This window comes from Brachypodium distachyon, chromosome 1 (genome assembly GCF_000005505.3).
Source record: "Brachypodium distachyon strain Bd21 chromosome 1, Brachypodium_distachyon_v3.0, whole genome shotgun sequence".
NCBI lineage: Eukaryota > Viridiplantae > Streptophyta > Magnoliopsida > Poales > Poaceae > Brachypodium > Brachypodium distachyon.
The window spans coordinates 40,098,058-40,118,897 of NC_016131.3; the positions used below are offsets into that span (position 1 = coordinate 40,098,058).

Below are 20,840 nucleotides of genomic sequence, written 5' to 3' on the forward strand. Positions count from 1 at the left end.
ATTTTGTCCACATCCGCTTGAGGGCCATACACGCATGTCAACCACCAGGGTGGGCTCTTGTTGTAATCAGAAAAGAAAATGCAGGATCTCCGGATATTCCAACGTCTGGTCAAGGTCGGATTTCTCCATCTGTGCGTGCAGGTGCAGTTGCCGGTGCAGGGCGCGTGATGTGTTGCTTCGTTGGCGCAGGTGCCGCGCGCCGCGCCTCCCTCAGGTATAAATGCCGCATCGTCCCCCGCAGTTTTTTGAATTTGATTCTTAGCGACACACGAATAGGGCCCTGCACGGAGAGAGACGGAGGAAAGAAAACACAACACCAAGCTGCATCGGCAGGCCATCCGGCGACGTGGGACTCGCTGCTGTGAGTACTTCGCGACCGATCGGAGTCGATGGGCAGCACGGCGGTGAACTCCGACTACGGCGCGACGCGCGAGCTGTCCGCCCTCCAGAAGGAGCGCGCGCTCTATCGCCCTGAGCTGCCGCCCACCAACCTCCGATCCCTGCCAACTTTTGGCCGCGCCGAATCCCCGGGTTCAATCGGATCAGCGCCGCCACGACATATGCCCTGCCCGATTCCTTGTCACAGCGCTTTAATTTCTCCGGCCGGATCGATCTTGTCGACGGGCTGGGTGGGGGTACTAGTCAGTGCGCACAGTGGCTAGGGTGATTCAACGGGTCGTTTTCTTTCATTACTACAACTTTTGGTGAATCTCTTTTTGCGTGTCTGCATGGGAACCAGGGAACCGCGGTGAGGGTGGAGTACGGCGACGCGACGATCGCGGCCGACGGTGCGGACGCGCATGTGATCGGCAACGCGTTCCCCCACACCTACGGCCAGCCGCTGGCGCATTTCCTCCCGGAGGCGGCCAATGCGGCGGACGCTGCAATCATAACAGAGCACCCTGTCGTCAGGTAAACATGTTCTAGACACGTTATTTTTAGGGGGGGGGGGGGGGGGGGGGGGGGGGGGGGGATTTCTAGATACGTTCAAATTTGTGCTGGTATCTAATCCCCATGTACAGTTTTCTTACGTCTCGAGTAGAAGCTGTAGACTGTCGATATATTGTTTACGTTTCAATGTTTTACTATTTCAAACAAGTTTTATCTCATGAATTTAATTCTCCAACATTTATCTCATGAATTTTGACCGTGCCGGTGACTGCTGCAAAGTTTTTGCAGTCCATTGCATATACATCTCATATTTAGTTGAGGCAATATGATATTTTGAAAAGAGGACGAGAGATACGTCAATAGTATTAAGTACTCCCTCAGATCCATAGTAACTGTCGGAAATTTAGTACAAAATAACTTTGCACTAAATTTTCGACACTTATTATGGATCGGAAGGAGTACTATTCATTGAAACTCTTGCTTTTATAGGAGACAGATGAAATCTTTTCGAGCAAAAAAAAGAGACAAATGAATTGATCACAACTTTCATAAAATTATGATTGTTTTCAAATCATAGAGCATACTGTATTCATTAAATTTTCCTCGTATATTCTCAAAACTCGTACGTTAACAAACATGAGATGAAGATGTAATGAGTTATGGATGTGAATGCTCATAATAAAGTTGCTACTTTGTACCATAAGAACAGCTTGAAGTTTACACTAAACATCAATACTATGCATTCCAGCATTATCATATTTTACCATTAGCCGGTAATTCAGAAAGAGAGCGAAATGCAAACATGTGTGATAATCGCAAACAGTAGTATGGTAATAAATTCTTGCTATTAGATAGAGCTCGATGGGATCAGCCATCCATAAATTCATTCGGTAGTTGGCTCTGAAAATTGTCCTGAGATGTCCACATATTTTCCTGTCATATTTTTTAGTAACCTGGAGCCCGTACATCCTTTATTAACTTGAATGCTCAACAATTGCTCAACAATTCCGAGATGCAGGGTTGGTGTCGTCTTCAGTGGTAGACAGTCCCCAGGTGGGCACAATGTTATATGGGGACTCCATGATGCTTTAAGTGCTCACAACCCAAGTAGCAAGCTTATTGGTTTTCTTGGTGAGTGGATGGGTTTATTGAAGAAATCAATTATGGTTCAGTTAATGGATTTGTAGCTTTTGTTAACTTTTGGAGAGAGGGACAAATGATTTTCTTGTGTTGACTTGAGGCCCAAACGGCTATATATACTCCCTCCGTCCAACAAAACATGTCTCAAGTTGGTCAAAATTTGGATGTATCTAGACATGACTTAGTGTATAGATGCATTCAAATTTAATTGAAGTTGAGACATCTTTTATTGGAAGGAAGGAGTACTACAAATGAAGACTAGTCCTAAACTAGTGTGGAATACCACACGCACTCTAATACACACATAACAATTTGGGTATTGCCTCGTACTTTCGGGTACCTACCCTTACATATTCGGACAGCACCTTCACACACTTGGGTGCTATCCTCACACGACGGTCGAGTGCCCGCTCACATACCCTTAAACCCCCCCCCCCCCCCCCAAACTCAAGGAGGGTGAAGGATAAAAGAGCCTTGAGTTTGAAAGAGAGGGAAAGGAACAACTGCTAAAAAAAGGTCCAAGTCTTGAAATCTTCATCTAGATGTAATGCCCCGAAACAAAATATGTTGATGCAGCAACAAACTCCTCCACAATGGTAATTTAAAGCCTTCACAAATTGTACTTCAGCTCTTCACACACAACTTGGCTTGGAGATGTTAAGACCAACAAGAACATGGAAGGCTTGTCAAATCAGCCGATGAGAGGTAGGGACTCAATGAGTCAAGAAGAAATGGCCAACCCGTCCAGAAATCGTGAAGATGGCGATATAATATTCTATTGAGTTGGAGGGAAGAGGAGAGAGCAGGAGTGGGTTGTTAACTAGTAGCCAGCTGGAGAACCAAGCATAGCTTGGGCCAGCCAGGTGTGCTGGCAGCCCACCAGAGTTCGATCCTCAAAGGTCGCAATTCAGTGTCTCACTTTGTAAAAATTATATATCTATATACTGTCGGACTGCAATCGCGCAGCTCTTACAGTTTAAAGTAAAAAAAAACTAGTAGCCAGCTGCAACACATGCGGCTAGGCATTCTGAGACTGCAAAGTAGTACATTTTTATAACCAACTATTATACATGCTAGCTATTGTTTTAGTTAAAGATGAAATGGCAAAACCTTACAGCCAGCAGCAGGCTCCACCTTCACATAGCTGATGTATTTAATTTCATCATTAATTCAACCCTCCCCTCTCTCCTCAGCTACACTTGCTTCACCCAATAGGATGGCAGCATTAATATTCTTTGCATAGGGAAAGTAAGAGATGTTAACTATAGAACGATTAGTTAGGCTTTGGCAATCCAAATGGAAAGATATGGGAGAAAACTTTTATATCTACATGAACAGATATAAAGAAATGAAGGGATTAATGATGAAAAACACAGAAACGAAAGTGTAACGCACAGATATAATGATTCCTTCCAGAAAACAAAGTTATTCAAGTTTGGAAAATCACAGAGGAAGTTCTTTCTGTCTATCAATGCATCGAGACTCAAAAGCTTTGGAAATCAAAGAGGAAGTTATCTGTGCTTATTTTACTGATGTATTTCTTTTTTTTGTGTGTTAAAACAGGAGGAACTGATGGCTTGTTTGCGCAGAAAACTTTGGAAATCACAGAGGAAGTTCTTTCTTCCTATAAAAATCAAGGTGGTTATGATATGATTGGTCGGACAAGGGATCAAATCAGAACAACTGAACAAGTAAAGGCAGCGATGACTACTTGCCAGACTTTGATGTTGGATGCTCTTGTAATAATTGGAGGTATTATTCTGTTATGATAATCTTCTGAGTTTTAGCTTTAGTTTTGATACATGTTCTGAAAGTCTTCTGTGCTTTTTGTCAGGTGTCACATCCAACACGGATGCTGCTCAGCTTGCTGAGACTTTTGCCGAGTCAAAGTGTTCAACAAAGGTGTCAGAAAATTGTTTAAAATTCTAGATCCTCGAATCTAAATTCCTTATATATGTTGGTCCACATTCCTTATAATGCAAATAGCCTGAGACAGATTATTTCTAAACAGATAGTTGGTGTTCCTGTAACTCTGAATGGGGACCTGAAGAACCAGTTTGTCGAGACAACTGTTGGTTTTGATACGATATGCAAGGTAAAGAACTGTTATGTCATACTATTGAGTCGCTCCCTTCTTCTTTCCATAGCTTAATGTTATTTAGTATTTACTACTACCATTTTATTGATGCACTATCTGCCTACGATCATTGACCCGGGATAAGTCGCGTTTTGGTAATCTTCTTGTGGAAGCCAACTGTTTTTGGTTTTCATTAGTGAAGAGGGAGTGCAATAGAGTTGCTCATGAACTTGCTCAATTAGCTAAGTGTGGTGCGACTTGATGCTAGGATCATATATCACTACTTCTCTTAATTATGCTAACATGATACCATGGTTTCGTCATTTACAATCTGAACTTTTACCTTCCTAACAGGTGAACTCGCAGCTCATAAGTAATATCTGCACTGATGCTCTTTCTGCTGAGAAGGTAAAACATATGGATGGTCAACTTACACCTTAATATATTGCTGGATTCCAAAATACTAATTCAGATCAAAAGAAAACCATCCTTCTCCTTTCTAAATACTACAGACCCTGTTACTGTTTCAGGCTCATACCTCGCAACTTTGTCTTCATTTTATAAGGATGCCCTGAATTCCCTACATTATCTCTGAATTTTGACACGAATAAAATTCACGTACACATTGTAAATTATTATCTCCCTCAAAACTTAATTATGTTTTTCCGGCAGTATTACTATTTCATTCGGTTGATGGGGCGGAAAGCATCTCATGTGGCATTGGAATGTGCTCTTGAGTCACATCCAAATATGGTTAGGAAACCTCCTTTTATTTTGTACTGACCTGGTTGATCGACACTACAAACTTACTCATTTTAATCTGACTTAATAATGTCAGGTTATTCTAGGCGAGGAGGTTGCTGCATCAAAACTTACAATTTCTGATATCACAAAGCAGATATGTGATGCTGTCCAGGCAAGGGCTGAAAATGGTAGGGATTATGTGGTTCTTACAAACTCTGTATTGTAGTGTCACGTCAGTATTCATATTACTGGTGCACATAAATTATCATGCAGTTGCACTTATTCCTGATGATCATAATATCTTGTGCAGATAAGTACCATGGCGTTATGCTTATTCCTGAGGGCCTTGTTGAGAGCATTCCTGAACTGTACGCTTTGCTTCAGGTCAGTATGACCACCTGAACAAATGGTGTCTCTTGAAAGGTGTACTGAGCTTAGTTTGTTTCTGTAGGAAATTCATGGGTTACATGATAAAGGTGTTTCCGTTGAGAGCATCTCTTCTCATCTTTCGCCTTGGGCTTCTGCCCTATTCAACTTTTTGCCTCAATTTATTAGGAAACAGGTTAGTATTAATTTTTTTCTTTACATTCATAATTCCATTATCTGGAAAAGATTTTGTTGCATTATTTTTTGCATCTGTCGTGCAGCTCCTCCTCCATCCAGAATCTGACGACTCTGCTCAGCTTTCTCAGGTACTGTAGAATTCAATCTGTAATTTTACCTCATCCTTTTTTGTTTCACATTTGTTCAGACAACAATTTCTGTATATTCCAGATTGAGATCGAGAAGCTTCTAGCCCAGCTAGTTGAGACAGAAATCAACAAACGGCTGGTGAGCATGGTGTAGATATCCCATCAATGATGACTAATACGTATGGATTTTAAGTTCACTTTTACAATCTTGGATTTTTGGTTTATTCAGGAGGAAGGCACTTACAAAGGAAAGAAGTTCAATGCAATTTGCCACTTTTTTGGTTACCAAGCTAGAGGTGCCCTGCCCTCAAAGTTCGATTGCGATTACGCCTATGTAAATTCGACTTCACTTCTCTATCTTATGATCCATCTGGTTATTCTACTTAATGACCTCTTAGTTGTTTGGTTCCAGGTTCTCGGTCATGTATGCTATCATATCTTAGCTGCTGGTCTGAATGGCTACATGGCCACTGTGACAAATCTTAAAAATCACCTGGTCAGGTGGAAATGTGGAGCTGCTCCTATTACGGTCAGCATTGCATTTATTTCTACAATTTCACGATAATATTCCTTTAAAATTAACAAAATCATCTGATACAAGTTTATGTTAATGCAAAATAAATCATAACCATTTCTGCATTTCCTTATGACCAGTCTATGATGACTGTAAAGGGTTGGTCGCGTGGTCCTGCTGCCACTCAAATTGGGAAGCCAGCTGTTCACATGGCGAGCGTGGATTTGAAAGGAAAAGCATACGAGTATGTCAATATGTAGTCTGATATTTAAGAAGCATCTTATTAACTCACTGCAGTCAAATTATTTTTATATTCAACCATTTGTTTCTAGTGAAACTTCTCTCTGTTCCACTTAATAAATCATAGACAAGGAGACATGTTCGTGTATTTACCAAAGAAATTGTCTTGTACCTTACAGGTTGTTGAGGCAAAACTCGTCCAGCTTCTTAATGGAAGACATCTATAAGAACCCTGGACCACTGCAATTTGAAGGACCGGGTGCGGAGGCAAAGCCTATTTCATTGTGTGTCGAAGATCGGGACTACATGGGAAGGATCAAACAGCTGCAGGAGTATTTGGAGAAGGTAAGCACTTGAATTAACCACCTTGTTATGTATACGACTACTAATACTAAGCCCGTTGGTTGTCATTGTGCTTGTTTGCATGTCATGTAGGTGAAATGCATCGTGAAGCCCGGGTGCTCGCAGGATGTCCTCAAAGCTGCACTGAGCGCCATGGCACATGTGATTGAGTTGCTCACTATCATGTCTTCTCCCTCATACAGTGGCCAGGCGGCAACCATCTGAGAGCAAATTCGAAGCACTTTATATTTTTTGGTCGGCCATAGAAACCGCGATCTTGATAGGTTATCTGTCCATCTTCTAATTTCGTCCTGGTTCTTTAGAATGGAAAGTGTGGGAGTTTTTTTCTTTTTTTTTGAGGAATGCCATTTGGCAATTTATCTGATAAAATATTCTCATCGTTCACCAACATGCCCATAATAAAACTAGGGATTTCATCGACTCAAATACAGGAATTACCAGACTTAAAAGCATCCCTGGCAAGCTCATGAGCTACCTGATTAGCCTCCGTATTACAATGCTCTAAAGAAGATACATTATCAAACCCACTCCGTAAGACGAGTCTTCATAAATGGTAGCCGATGACGGTGGAGAGAGAACCTTCTCCATCCATCGTAGTACCGATATGGAATTATTGCATTTGCCATGAATTTTCTGCAATCCAAAAACTCATATGAAAGATGCACACAATTTCTAGAACATGCCTTGAAACACAAGGAGTCAGAGAAGCCCCCAATGGCATGGGCAGTTGGCCGTGGCGTTTTGCTAGGGCGCCACGCCAAACCGTCTGGGCCACTGGTAGCTCACGTGCCAGCGATTATCTTATAACCTAGGTATGCGGCAAATCTAAAATATAAATTTAAATGTCCTGAATATTTTTGTTAGCTTCTCATGCATTTGTATGATGTACCGTACCAAACTACCTCTACCATTGGACATTATTATTCTTTAAAAGTCATAATTCTATTGCTCACCCCGTGGTGCAAATTTGGTTTTTTTTTTTCGAGAAGGCTGAGGCCATATATTAAAATCAAGAGTAAATATCACAAAACTCTTAGTTTCTGACGAACTGTATCACAAAAGCACACCTTTTCGTTTTCTTTTCACTTAACCCGTATTTTTGGACTAATTCGTATCTCACAACCTGTAATTTTGCTGTCAACGCTGCTAATAGGGAAACTGCCATGGGGGCCCACCTGTCGGCCTCTGAAGTGAAATCTTACTTACCTTAGTAACACCTGCCCTGCCCCAAGCCCCTCCCGCGGGTCTTCTTCCCCAAGACCGGCGGAGCGCCGCCCGCGCCAATCGCCCTCATCCTCGGCTGCCCCGAGCGCCCCCACACCGAGCTCCTCCTCCGCCGACCGCGCCTCGCCGTCGACTCGCCTCAACTGGCTTCCTCTTCCCCGACCGACCCCGCCTACGAATTCGTGGCGAGCTTCTCCTTCTTTCCCCCTATTTTCCCCCCTCGGATCCACCCCCGTAGAGCTCTGCCGTATTGGACGTCGCCGACGAGTTTCTCCCATGAGCGTTCTGCTCCCCTGCGCCGTCCATGGTGAGAGCATTCCAGCCCAAATCAGGCCCGCAGCCCGGCCGCACCTGCAGCCCCCTGCCCCGCCCCGCCGCCCTGCTGCCCCGCCGCGCCGCCCGCTCGTCGTCCCGGACGGAGGCAAGGCCACCACCGCCCGTTAGTTTCCCTGTTAGCATCGTTGACAGCGAGATTTAGGGTTTTGCGATACGGTTTAGTCCAAGAATACGGGTTAAGTGATAAAAAAAAACAAAAAGTGTAGTTTTGCGATACAGTTCGTCAGAAACTAGGGGTTTTGTGATATTTACTCTAAAATCAACCAACCCTTACAGAACCATCTTTAAAATAAAAGAAAATTACACACAAGTTCTCGTAGGTAAACATTGTTGTCTTCCTCCTGCACTCGCCGGTGGCGCGCCGTGAGCGAAACTCGATGCTTCCTCTGGACCTCCGAACCACGTCGGAGCCAGGAAACCGTTGTTGCCGTAGCAGCCGAAAACTCACTGGTCGAAGCCAGAAGACGCCGGCGACAGTGATCTGAGAAATGGACCACCGTCCAGCAGAAGAAGACGATGAAGAGGGTTGGATGACCATCCTAGATCCGGCCAGAAGACCTGGCCGCACTAACTTCACGATGAGGTCTAAGCTTGCCGAGTCTCATTGATCGGAAAAGGAACCAATAAATTGATACGCGTAGAAGACCTGCAAAGCACAAACACAGAACCAGATCCACCACTCCAGAAGAGTAGCGACCAAACGTCCCGCACTCCTCGACGCCACCGGCAGGATCGCCATCGACGAGGTGGATGAGGAGTTGAGAAAACCTTATTATTAACCCGCACAATGCCGTCATCACCACCATAGCTCGGCTGCCGGTTGACCAAACCCTAAATTTTGAAGACTACTAAAACACTAAACGTAGGGCCGGCCGACCGGGAGACAAGATCGATCTAGATCCGGCACTGGTGGCGGATAGGGCAGACGCCTTTTCTCTATGGGGTTTCAAATTTGGGATTTGGTAGCCAGGAGTTGTGTGGCGGCAAATTCCCGTCTGATGTAGCCGAGCTGGGTGCTGGTGATTTTGCCAGATGCCACGGTGTTTCTTTCAGCAACAACAACAAAAAACAGCAATCTAGACGTAGTGGCTAGGGACGCGGTGGAGCGGCCGGCCACACGAGTTCGACTCCCATGGACCGAGTTTTGTGTGTCTCACCCGGGGTTTTATTCCCTTGTTTTTCTGGCCTCATACGTTTGTTCTTTAGTGCTAATGCAACGGGCCCATTGTCGCTGTGGTGGCTCTGAGAATTTAGTGTGCCTGTAATAGGTATAAATTGTAGTTCTAGCTTATGCACTAAGAGTAGTGTGGAGTTTCAGATACTACAGAATCAAGCCCTTAAAAAAAGCAATCTTTGTGTCCTTTTTTTTAGGGGAACTTTGTGTCCTTTTCTTAGAACAAGCGATCCATTCTTCTGTGCTTTTGTTTCGAGGGTTCACACATGGAGGAGCTTTATGGGCCGGAGGGTTGCTCTTAAGTGCATTGGCCTGGGCTGTTTGGGCCGGCCCGTTAGCTCCACTCGTTCTTACCTTCGCTGCAAGTATCCATTCGTCTCCAGAGTCTGAGAGTCCAGACCTTTAAACCCCGTAATAAAACCCTAGAGACTTCGCGAGACGCCGGCGTGAAATCCCCAAAGCAAAACCACAACAAATCCTGCGCTATGTCGTCGGGGTCTCTCGCCGTCCGGCTACTCCGCCGCGCCACCTCCTCGTCGCAGCTCTCCACAACACTCACCCGCCGCTGCGCTCACTCCTACGCGGCATCTCGCCCACCCTCTCCGCTCCCTCGTTTCCACTCCGCCGCCGCCGCCGCTTCCTCTCATTCCGGGATCACGATCCGCCGCTTCTTGTCGTCGCAGTCCCAGGTGTCTTCCTCCAAGGTCTCGGCGGACGAGAACCTGAGGCGGGTCATCGACTCCGAGATCGAGTGCGTCGTCGAATCGGAGGAGGCCTCCGCGCAGGTCTCTTGGCTTCCTTTCCTCTGCATTTCCTTTCGTTGCTTTGCAATAATAGTCCGATTCCATTTGTTGGCGGTTGAACGTTAGTCTTAGTTCTCCCTCATACAGTGCCACAGTGGCCAGGCGGCAATCATCTGTGAGCGTTAGTCTTAGTTCTGTGGAGCGCACTTCCACGAACGCAGAAAACGCACACGTAGGCCCATGAACTCGTGTTAGTGATACAGATTAGTCCAACAATGGTTTAAGAAGGCTAAAAAAGGAAATGTGGCATGATCCTGGACCGCGATGTATTACTCTTCTGTGAATACCGGAAGAACCTTGATATCCTGTGTGTGGGGAAAAAAAGAAACATAAATTTTTGGCTGGTTACAGTTGGACGCTGAAGTACTCGCGTTAGTACGTTGATTTAGTTGAGTACTGATTGAAGGCTGTTAGTCTTTCATGTGGTGTGACGCTCGATCATATATTTCTAGATTGAGTACGGGTGTCACGCCGAGATGCAAGAAGGTCCTTGGATGGAGAGTGGGGGGGGAATTATCTAGCTTAAGCTATTACTCCCTCCGTCCCATATTAAGTGACTCAAATTTGTCTAAATATGGATGTATCTATATATTAAAATACGTCTAGATACATGTAATAGGAAGTCACTTAATATGGGACGGAGGGAGTACATAATGAATGAATCCCCAATCTCATGCCGTCCAGCTGTCATACAGTGCCTGTGCTCTTTCAGCGAAGTGGGCAGGTCAATAGTGGGCTTCTCCTTCTCATTGGCGGCCCAGTGAGCTCGCGCCAGCCTTCTTGCCTTTCTTGCTGCTAAGTTCTTCAGACTCAGTTCCTTCCTCCTCTGTTCAGTACCAAGGAAAGACGTGACATGTCGGAAAGTAATACTGCATGCTATGCCAGAACCAGGGTTCGTTGCTCCAGCACTTTCGTCCCTCTTCCTTGAGCTGGCCGCAGGGACCCTGTGCTACATTGTTCACACGCTATAGTCAGTAATAGTTGCTGTTCAAGATAAGGAAACCAGGAACCACACAAAACTTTCAATTGTAGTGTTTGCGGAGAAAAGAAAGTAATGAGCTTACTCGTAAAATAAAGATTTTTGTAAGAATCAGCTCGATATCCTGGTCTGTGTTCAAATGCTTAACTTTGATAGGTCTAGAACAAAAGCTGAATCTTCAGAGATGTAAGTACTCATCTTCTGATTATTGATGAGTCAGTTGTGACATTACTAGATGAAGTTCACGAATATGTGAAATGTATGTCGTTGGTCCCAGTTTTACAGAAAGTTTATTTTTATACTGTTGACTATTAGGTGTGCTCTGAGCAATGTAGACTAAGCTATATAGTGACTATGAATATTGAATGCTGTGATGTAAATGTGGGTATCATAGACCGTGATGTCTGAGACTCAATACTTTGTTATGTTATTAGTTCTTAGCATCTTGACTATCTCCTAATTGGTAAAAAAACTCTTTGATTTTACTTGAGAAAAATATTTTATGCTGTACACAGTGTTCTCTTGATTTTTTTTTAAATGCCTTAACCATAATACTTCCCATTTCATTTGCAAACAGCAAATTGATCCACCAGAAGACTTCCCATTTGAGATAATCGATAACCCGGGTGATCAGTCCGTAATCCTTAAAAGAGAGTTTGCAGGAGAGACTATTAAAGCTACTGTCTACACAAACTTTGATGCCGAGGAAGATTTGAACAATGATGACTCTGATGCTGAGAAGGACGAGGAATCTTTTAAGCCAGCAATTCAGATGGTTGTCACTGTTGAGAAACCAGAAGGCCCAATCCTGGAGTTCGACTGCAACTTCAATGATGATGAACTGGCAATTGAGAGTATGAGGATGCTGAATCGTGACAATAATGATGCTGAGAATGTATACGAGGGACCACCATTTTCGTAAGTTCAAGTTTTCTTATTTACTTTATATTGTTCCTTCAATGTCAACCATCATAGTAAGCTTCAAGCAAGAGCTGCTGAATAGTAATGAATGAAAATAGCATCCCCTTCAAGGAAGAGCCACAAACTTTCTGCTGTTTAGCCTAAGCTTTGTATTTCATTATTGTGTATGCTTCTCCCGTTCCTGATCATTATAATTACTTGATACTCTTACCTGGATTACTAATGTACTATTACTGCTTCTTACTGTTTTCTTCTGATCTTAAGTTTCTCATTTTAATACTACAGGATTCTAGACGACAGCTTGCAGAAGTCATTGCACAGGTATCTTGAAGTGAGGGGAATCAAGCACTCACTGCATGACTGGCTGCACGAGTTCATGATGAGCAAGGATGAGAAGGAGTATGTTGTTTGGTTGAAGAACATGAGAGACTTCATTAGGAAGTGAATGCCATTGTCCTTGATTTTGTTTGGGTAGAAAAACGAGGTTCTGGCACCCACTCTTATATCTGGTCAAGGCTAAGCTCTGGCTTTATGTTTTGCTGGACAGTTATCTTTAGAGAAGCACTTTTTTTTCTGTTGTACTAGCATATCTTTGTCCTATGATTCGTCGATATATGGTCATTCTATTAATGTGTTTTCATTCGTGAGGATATTGCTAACCCTTCTAGAAAAAGGATTATTTACTGGAAACCTTCTAGAAAAAGGATTAATAAGTGACTGAGCTTTGTTACAGTGGTGGGGGTGGTCGAGAATTTGAGATATGAATATATCATTGCCCTTGCCCATAGTGGTGTGAAATTATTTATGTTAAACATGCATTGTGGCAGGGCATTTGATCATATGGCCCGTATTACTTGGGCATTAATTTATGCCACAATTTTATTCCTGTTCTTGATAATTTGCCCTCTTAATGTACCTGAATCATTTTCCAGGTTCTTTGGCATGACGACACATCATTGTTTCATGGCCTGGGGCAACATGATCGTATCATTGTTGGAGCGTGCAATCCTTTGTTTCTTACCTACTGATCCACATGGGGAAAGAGACTGTTGTGTAAGCAATAGGTTCGTTCTATCGATCGGGATCAGATGAACGAGGTTCTAAGTTTGACTAAACAATTGCGATCCTTACTTCTAGTGGCTACATTGTCTATGGACGCAATGCCCCACTATTGGCTAGCTTAAGCGTTTACTAAATTCTTGATTTCTTCCGAATCAAGGACGGCGTCTAACCGAACAACGGATATACGTTGAATGTCGTTATCTAAAATCTTATATCGAGCTGCCTTGTAACATGTTCCCAAGGCTTAACCGGTTAACCCAGCACCAAATATCAATTCCTTTTGTTTATTTTTAAATCTCAATTCTCTTTACTTTTTAAGTGAGTTCTCTCAATCTGCTGAACTCTCAGATCGAAGGCACTTGAAAATAGTCTACTCCCTCCCACCAGAATTACTTGTTCCAGATTTTAGTATAAACCGTTAGAATTACTTGTTTCGGATTTTAGTATAAAGTTGCAGCGGAGGAAGTATAAAAAAGACACTTAACAATAGAACGAATATACGCAGTAGTCACTACACGATCGAATCAGGAACGCGTGCGAAAGTCCAAGGATTTTTCTCGTGTGTGTTCTACTTTACCGTTCCCCGTTTCCGGAATTTCGCCTATTCCATTCCCACCGCCGCCCGCCCGGCCGGCTCGCGAGGGACGGTGGTGGGGGCACCTGGCGTCGGCAACCTGACAAGCCCTGCCGCTGGAGCAGCCACGTCGACGGGTGGCGACGCGCACACGACACTGCTCTAGCATGCTCTACGCCACAAGGAGACAGGAATCGCCTTTAAAACGCCGGGCACCGCACCGCACATCCAACGGCTGACGCAGCACCGCACAAGAAACACGAGCGGAAGGAAAGGCAAGCAAGTAGCAGTAGGAAGGAAGCAGCAGCACCTTGCCTGAGTGCCTGACGCATTTCCCTCTCCCCGTCTCCGCGGCGCGTAAGCAAGCGGCAAGCAAGGAAGGAAAGAAGTAACGCCCGCCCGCCCGCCCGCCGGCCAGCTAGGAAGCGGCGGAGACCGGGAACTTCTTCCTTCATCCTCGAGCTCCTGCGATATGGGCGCGACTGGCACGCTGGCGGCGGCGGCGGCGGCGGCGGGATCAGAGGAGGAGGAGAAGGTCGAGATGGAGGGCGGGACGGCGGCGGCCATGGTGTTCCGCGGCACCAACTACTCGCTGCCGCGGACCATAGCGGCGCTGGTGCTGTGGCTGGGGGGAATCCACTTCAACGTCCTCCTCATCCTCGCCTCGCTCTTCCTCTTCCCGCTCCGCGTCGCCGCCTTGTGCGTTTGTGTCCCACCTTTTTTTTTCAATTGCTCAAACACCTGCATTTTGTTTAAGTTTTCTTTCTAGGAGGAGGCAAAAAGGAATCCCACCCCCACTTCAAAAATCCCTTTTCTTCTTCTATTTTATTCTCCTCGTGTCAATGGATGATTTTGTTTTTTTATTAATTCGCGTCACCCTCATCGGCCTACGCCTTCCTTGATGCAGGGTGGTGGCGTTGCAGCTCTTCTTCATGGTCATCCCCCTCAACGACGAGGACAAATGGGGCCGCAAAATCGCCAGGTTCCATTTCCCTCTTCCGACGGACTTCCTTTTTTCAATCATTCCCGATAGAATTCGCTCGAATTTTTCTTGGATGTTGAATTGCGTTGTCGTGCAGGTTCATATGCAGGTACGCGATGGGGTATTTCCCGATTAGCCTGCATGTAGAGGACTACGAGGCCTTCGATCCCAACAGGGCTTACGGTGAGTTCTACCAAATCTCTTTCCGTTTATAGATGCTATGATCATCATCTCTAGCTCTGGACTAGATTCCCTAGGCTAATTCGGTGTCCATCTGACGACTCCATACCGACTTTTTGTTGCCGGGGAGGGAACTGCGGAAAGAAAAGAGAATAGCAGGAAATCTGTTATGTTTGTGCTCTACTGATTGCTGATAGGTGTGCTTTATTTGCAGTGTTTGGCTATGAACCACATTCTGTGCTGCCCATTGGCGTCGCCGCCCTTGCTGATCATGTTGGGTTTATGCCTCTGCCTAAACTCAAAGTCCTTGCGAGCAGTGCGGTAAGTCCCCTGAATTTCCTTGAAGCATATATATATGTCCCTGATTATTGGAATTCCGTCAGTTAGTAGTCTGTCTTCCTTATTCAGTTCGTGGTTCATTTGTGTTAGGTGTTCTACACCCCGTTCCTGAGGCAAATATGGACATGGTTAGGACTTATTGCTGCAACAAGGAAGAATTTCTACTCATACCTTGGAGCTGGTTATAGCTGTGTCGTAGTGCCTGGAGGTATACAGGAGATTCTTCACATGGATCATGATTCAGAGGTTTGTGTTTATGACTTGACAATGAGTTTGTCTTGTGTCATCTGTCAGCCATTGGCTTTCAGCGAGTGGAAGTTATCTTATACTCCTAGCTAAATACGTGCGTTGCTACGGAAATAAGAATATACTACCTCCATTCCCAAATGTAAGACGTCCTAGCTTTGTTCTAAGTCAAAATTCTTTAAGTTTGACCAAGTTTAAAAAACTATTAACATCTACAATACAAATAAGTATACCGTGAAAATATATATCATGATAGATTTAGTAAAGCTAATTAGAGTTATATATGTTGGTAGATTTTTCAATTTACTTGTTAAACTTTAAGAAGTTTGACTTAAGACAAAGCTATAATATATTATATTTAAGAACAAAGGGAGTATATTACATGCATGAGTTTTTTAAAGATATTTATGTGCTCATATTTTCCAGTTTTAAGCTAAATAAGAATTCTTTTAGAAAAATAACAATTATTTGCAAAGTATACATCAATCGAATCAAATATAGTCAAAAGATCACGATATATATATGTACCACATTGAGTAAGTGGCAATCCAGATAGGATGAGTGGATGACCACCAACTCGAATTTTTATAAATGTGAATATAAAGAACTACTGCAGAACCAGAACCAATCCTTCTGTGTGCTTTGTAGGTTGCTTTCCTTAAATCAAGAAAAGGGTTTGTCAAGATAGCTATGCAGTCTGGCTGCCCTTTAGTCCCTGTTTTCTGCTTTGGACAGGTAACATTTTATTGTGTTCATTGTAGCTTAAATATGTGCCACAAACACAAAAAAGCATCGGCATACGTTTAGGATCATGTCTCCACAAGATCAACTGTATTCTTAGATTCTTATTGCTTAATAGTTGCTGATTATCTGTTACTGCCATTTGGTTAGAGCTATGCTTACAGGTGGTGGAGGCCAGGAGGCAAATTGTTTGTTAACATTGCTAGAGCACTTAAATTTACTCCTATTATCTTCTGGGGAAGATACGGGTAACTCCCTATCATAGTATATCCTATCATAGTATCTTGTTTTTGGACCAGTTAATTTAAATATGGATATATATATGTTTATTTTCAATTTTGCTATGTTGGTTCAAATGATTTTTTATGGTCTACTGGAACATCTGAATGCAGGACACCGATCGCTTTCTCGACACCCATGCATGTGGTTGTTGGTAGACCCATTGAGCTCAAGAAAAATCCTCTGCCTACCATTGATGAGGTGAAAACCCATATTGATATAACTGTTGTTCAGAAAAGAATTGTAAATCAATTGAAAATCTAGTAGAAAAAAAGGTTCTTTTAGAAAGATGCTGAAACCACTACACATAAAAGAAACTACTCAACAGAAGTCTTGAAAAACAACATCCCCAGTTCATATCTGCTCATGTTACCCTACCTCGCACATAAATCTATGCTTCTTCTACTGAAATTAAGCCCTCCTTAAAACGAAAGTGCTTTAAAAAAATGACTTTCTCAACACCGGCAGTAGTATTGTGCTATGATCTTATTACCGAAAAAACAAGATTGTGAATTGCTCTACTCGTTTTCTGTTTTGAAAACATGTTTCCCGCTGTCTGACAGATAAATGAAGTCCACGGACAATTCCTCACTGCCTTGCAAGAACTATTTGAGAAATACAAGACGAAAACCGGATATCCGAGTCTCCATCTAAGAGTCCTATGATGAGGTCGTTGAAAGCTCAAGTTTGGGGTTCAGCAATCGTGGCTCTACGCTGTGCGGTCACAGTAGTTCAACGACGCTACTCGTTCAGGTTGCCGTGTGTTCGATCATTGTACGAAACTATAGTGTGTTGTTGTACAACGGCCGAGTTCCAAGCTGTAGCTAGGGGCACCTGTTGATGATCATAGGGCGCATCCGATGTAAAAGAAATTGTCACTGGTTGCTCATAATTGCTAGTATACCTTCACAGGAAAATCTTGGGCCGGACTTTGCTTAGTTTGGATGACTCTAATTCTGCAACGCTTTGCAGGTGTAAGCATACTATCAAACTCGCACGTGGCGCCGATAGTGAACATGCTCGGATGCTGTCGTTTGTTACTCCAACTTGATAACCGCACAATGATCAAGATAAGATATATGGAATATAAGGTAGCGTTTGGTCACAAAGCAACGTGGAATTAAATAGAATGTGGTTTTACTCTTATAAAAATTAAATGCAATGAAACAATTCTACTTTCATATATTCAATACTAAACACCTAGAAACACCGGTTCCACTTAGAATCAAATGATTCTCCAGTATATTGGGAGAATATTCCTCTTCGAGAAACCATATAATTTGATTCCAGTTATTTATATATTAGGAATCAAATGCAAGAATCAAATCTGAAAGGTTTCCACTACATTACACCATGTTCTAGCAACCAAACACTACCTAATAGAACAGGAGAAAATCCAATTTTCAAGGAAACTAAACATATAAAAACCAACTGATCCTCGAGCTGCTATCACAAACTCGTCTCTTAATCGTGCCAAACCTTGAGAATCTTGCGTCACGTTTAACCCTATAAATCCTCATTAGCCACACACGGCGATTGAATTTATCAGCTTAAAACATTTCATGATGCCCCTAAAACATTTCATGATGCCCCTACGCCTACACGTGGCAATGCATTATCCATATCTATGACCTATTAGGCTCCCACCATCGTGGATTATCTCACTTACTACGTGGCAGTGACCCAAAATCATCACGCAGTATGTCACAGGATCCTTGCCGCTAGGCTCCACCAGTGAGTAGCAACATCAAAACTAAACGGAGATGCAAGAATAAGTTAGTTGTATAATTAAACAAAACTAACCCTTTTTTACACACCCGTACACAGTTTACATCATCAGAGAGATAAAAACATCGCTGGTTCTTAAAACGTCTATATAGTTTACCTGAAAAATAGTTTTGTTGTTTAGATTTCCTCCAGGAAAAATAGATACCTTAAAAGAGTACCGTGTTTTAAAAAAAATGAGTTCGTGCTGGAATTTGAACAGATATTCATCATCTTCATAGTTCATCATCATAAAAAAGGACATTCATAAATAAGTTCATAATTTTCATACTAACTTAACCTAGCTAAACCTAATGTGGCGTCGCCGGTGAGGTCAGCACCTCAGTTTATGGGCTGTCTCATCGTCGGCGGCGGATTGGGGGCAGTTTCACGGACAACATGCGGTGCCCTCTTTGCACACAACCTGTAAACTTTTACGGGTCATATAAGGAATCCGCTAGAGATGCTCTAACATAACATATGGTACTCGCCGAACTACACAAATCATATGCGCATCTAACTCCATCCTATCGTCCTACATGGCTAGTTTATTAGATAAAGCTCTTCTTCTTCATATACAAAAGAAAAAACTAAAATACACCAAAAGAACAATCTGTCTATGCATGAGGTTAATTCGCTCACTATTGTCGAGCGTTCCTCGATTTTCTTGTTCAGAAGACTATAATTCATTCCAGACAAGGTGTTGGCAGAGGGACCCTATGTCCCCTTTGCTCTTTGATCTAGCTGCTGATGCCCTGGCTATTTTGTTGGAAAATGCTAAGAAGGCTGGGTTGGTTAGAGGTGTAATTCCTGAACTAATTGTGGGAGGGATAAATATATTATAGTATGCTGATGATACTGTATTTATGCTTCCCGATGATATTGACAGTGCAAAGAATCTGAAATTTATTCTTTGTGCTTTTGAACAAATGTCAGGGTTAAAAGTTAACTTTCACAATAGCGAACTGTATTGTTTTGGGGAAGCTGCCTCCAAATCAAATACATTGAGCAGTATTTTTTCTTGTAAACAGGGGGAGCTTCCACTGACTTATTTGGGTATCCTAGTGGATGCTATCCGGATTAGAAATAAACACTGCAAAAGAATTGAGAATAAGGTGGAGAATAGATTAAGCTGCTGCCAAGGGAGGATTTTATCTGTGTGTGTGCGGGGGTGGGGGGGGGGGCGATTAGTTCCTGTTTAAGTAGTATCTCTCTCTATATGATGTTTTTCTATGAGCTTCCTGTAGGGGTTCGTAAGAGAATTGATTTCTATCGTGCTAGGATGCTTTGGCAAGAAGAGGAAGAGATTAACAATATCACCTAGTGGCTTGGAAGAAGGTGTGCATGCTTAAAGAACAGGGTGGGCTGAGCATTTTAGACTTGGGTATCATGAACCAAGCTTTGTTGGGGACGTGGATTTGGAAACTTTTTAATACTAATGGTTTATGGCAGAGGGTGCTACAAGCTAGATATGTTGGGGAAAATTGTCTTGGGAGTATTAAGCATAGAACTGGGGATTTTATGTTTTGGAGTGGCTTGCTACATAGTAAGAAGAAATTCCTGTCTTTGTGCAAGTTCTTTATTGGGAATGGCAGAAAAGTTAGATTCTGGGAAGATAGGTGGATTGGGAATACACCTTTGAAGTTGCAATTCCCAAATCTTTATGAGAATTGTTTCAGTTGCTAATGTGGTTTCAAAGTAGGGGAGTAGTGTTTGCCTTAGGCGCACTTTGTGGGGGAGATCTGTTTCTTGATTGGCAGAAAATTTTGAATTCTTGTAAAATGTGAAGCTTACTGAGATTGAGGATAAGCTTGGTGGAGATTGACACCAAATGGAAAACTCTCTGTTAGTTCTTTCTACAGAGAGTTGATGTGGCAGAATATTGACTTTCCTCAAAAATTTGTTTGGAAAATTAAAATTCCTCTAAAAATAAGGATCTTCCTTTGGTTGATTACCCATGGAAGTATCCACACTAAAGATGTGCTGCAGCATAAAGGATGTAAAGGAAACACTCAGTGTCACTTTTGTGATCAACAGGAAACAATAGACCATTTGTTTCTGCACTGTCCTCTAGCTCACTTTCTGTAGGGGATGGTGAGATGCGCTTTTGATTTGCCTAGTCTGCTAGATACTGTCTCGTCGTTGTGGGAGACCTGGTTACTTCGTTTTCATGGACAAATGAAGAAGCTAGTGATGGTTGGGTTGCGGGTCTGCTCTGAGTTACCTGGAATAACAGAAACTACGAGTGCTTTCGTAAAGTGCAGTTAACTTGTCCATTTGGGGTGGTGAAGCAACTGTGCTATTGGCTGAACTTGTGGTCTCTATTATAGGCAAAGGAAGCAAACCAAAGTCTACTGCAATGAGGGACAAGACTGGTTGAACAAGTTGCCAGAGAAGTGTTTGAGCCGTCAAGGGGATGGCACCCTCTACGATGACGTTTAGAAGACTGAGCATCTCTGTGACTGTCACTTGTTGTTTGTCTCCAAAAAAATTTGGATAAAATAATGTTGGGTACTCTGCTGGAAGAATTAGAAGTAGTGAGCGCTGCTTTGTACTGTAACTGTCAAGCTGCTAT

General features: G+C 43.1%; 3 protein-coding genes across 4 annotated transcripts; all 3 read left to right on the plus strand.

The window, feature by feature from the left end:
* Positions 1–253: 253 nt before the first annotated feature.
* On the plus strand, positions 254–7,089 carry LOC100836623 (pyrophosphate--fructose 6-phosphate 1-phosphotransferase subunit alpha). 2 transcript variants are annotated; one of them, XM_024456665.1, is made up of 18 exons: positions 254–635; positions 740–912; positions 1,910–2,022; positions 3,595–3,783; positions 3,866–3,933; positions 4,043–4,126; positions 4,463–4,516; positions 4,781–4,861; positions 4,947–5,040; positions 5,163–5,236; positions 5,304–5,414; positions 5,500–5,544; positions 5,627–5,683; positions 5,774–5,878; positions 5,957–6,073; positions 6,199–6,302; positions 6,478–6,643; positions 6,734–7,089. In XM_024456665.1, the coding sequence occupies exons 1-18, from the start codon at positions 390–392 to the stop codon at positions 6,863–6,865; spliced, it is 2,013 nt and encodes a 670-aa protein (XP_024312433.1). In that variant the 5' UTR covers positions 254–389; the 3' UTR covers positions 6,866–7,089. The 2 variants fall into 2 exon arrangements, with proteins under 2 accessions (XP_024312433.1, XP_024312434.1); XM_024456666.1 differs by having other exon boundaries at positions 254–629.
* A 2,701-nt stretch (positions 7,090–9,790) lies between these two features.
* On the plus strand, positions 9,791–12,896 carry LOC100836936 (uncharacterized protein At2g39795, mitochondrial). Its single transcript, XM_003563847.4, has 3 exons — positions 9,791–10,180; positions 11,755–12,095; positions 12,384–12,896. Exons 1-3 carry the CDS (start codon positions 9,881–9,883, stop codon positions 12,541–12,543), a joined length of 801 nt encoding a protein of 266 aa, XP_003563895.1. The 5' UTR covers positions 9,791–9,880; the 3' UTR covers positions 12,544–12,896.
* A 1,068-nt stretch (positions 12,897–13,964) lies between these two features.
* On the plus strand, positions 13,965–17,479 carry LOC100837764 (diacylglycerol O-acyltransferase 2D). The gene is made up of 9 exons (XM_003563850.4): positions 13,965–14,433; positions 14,642–14,716; positions 14,814–14,899; positions 15,111–15,217; positions 15,326–15,481; positions 16,130–16,216; positions 16,373–16,470; positions 16,615–16,702; positions 17,065–17,479. The coding sequence occupies exons 1-9, from the start codon at positions 14,207–14,209 to the stop codon at positions 17,164–17,166; spliced, it is 1,026 nt and encodes a 341-aa protein (XP_003563898.2). The 5' UTR covers positions 13,965–14,206; the 3' UTR covers positions 17,167–17,479.
* Positions 17,480–20,840: the final 3,361 nt, after the last annotated feature.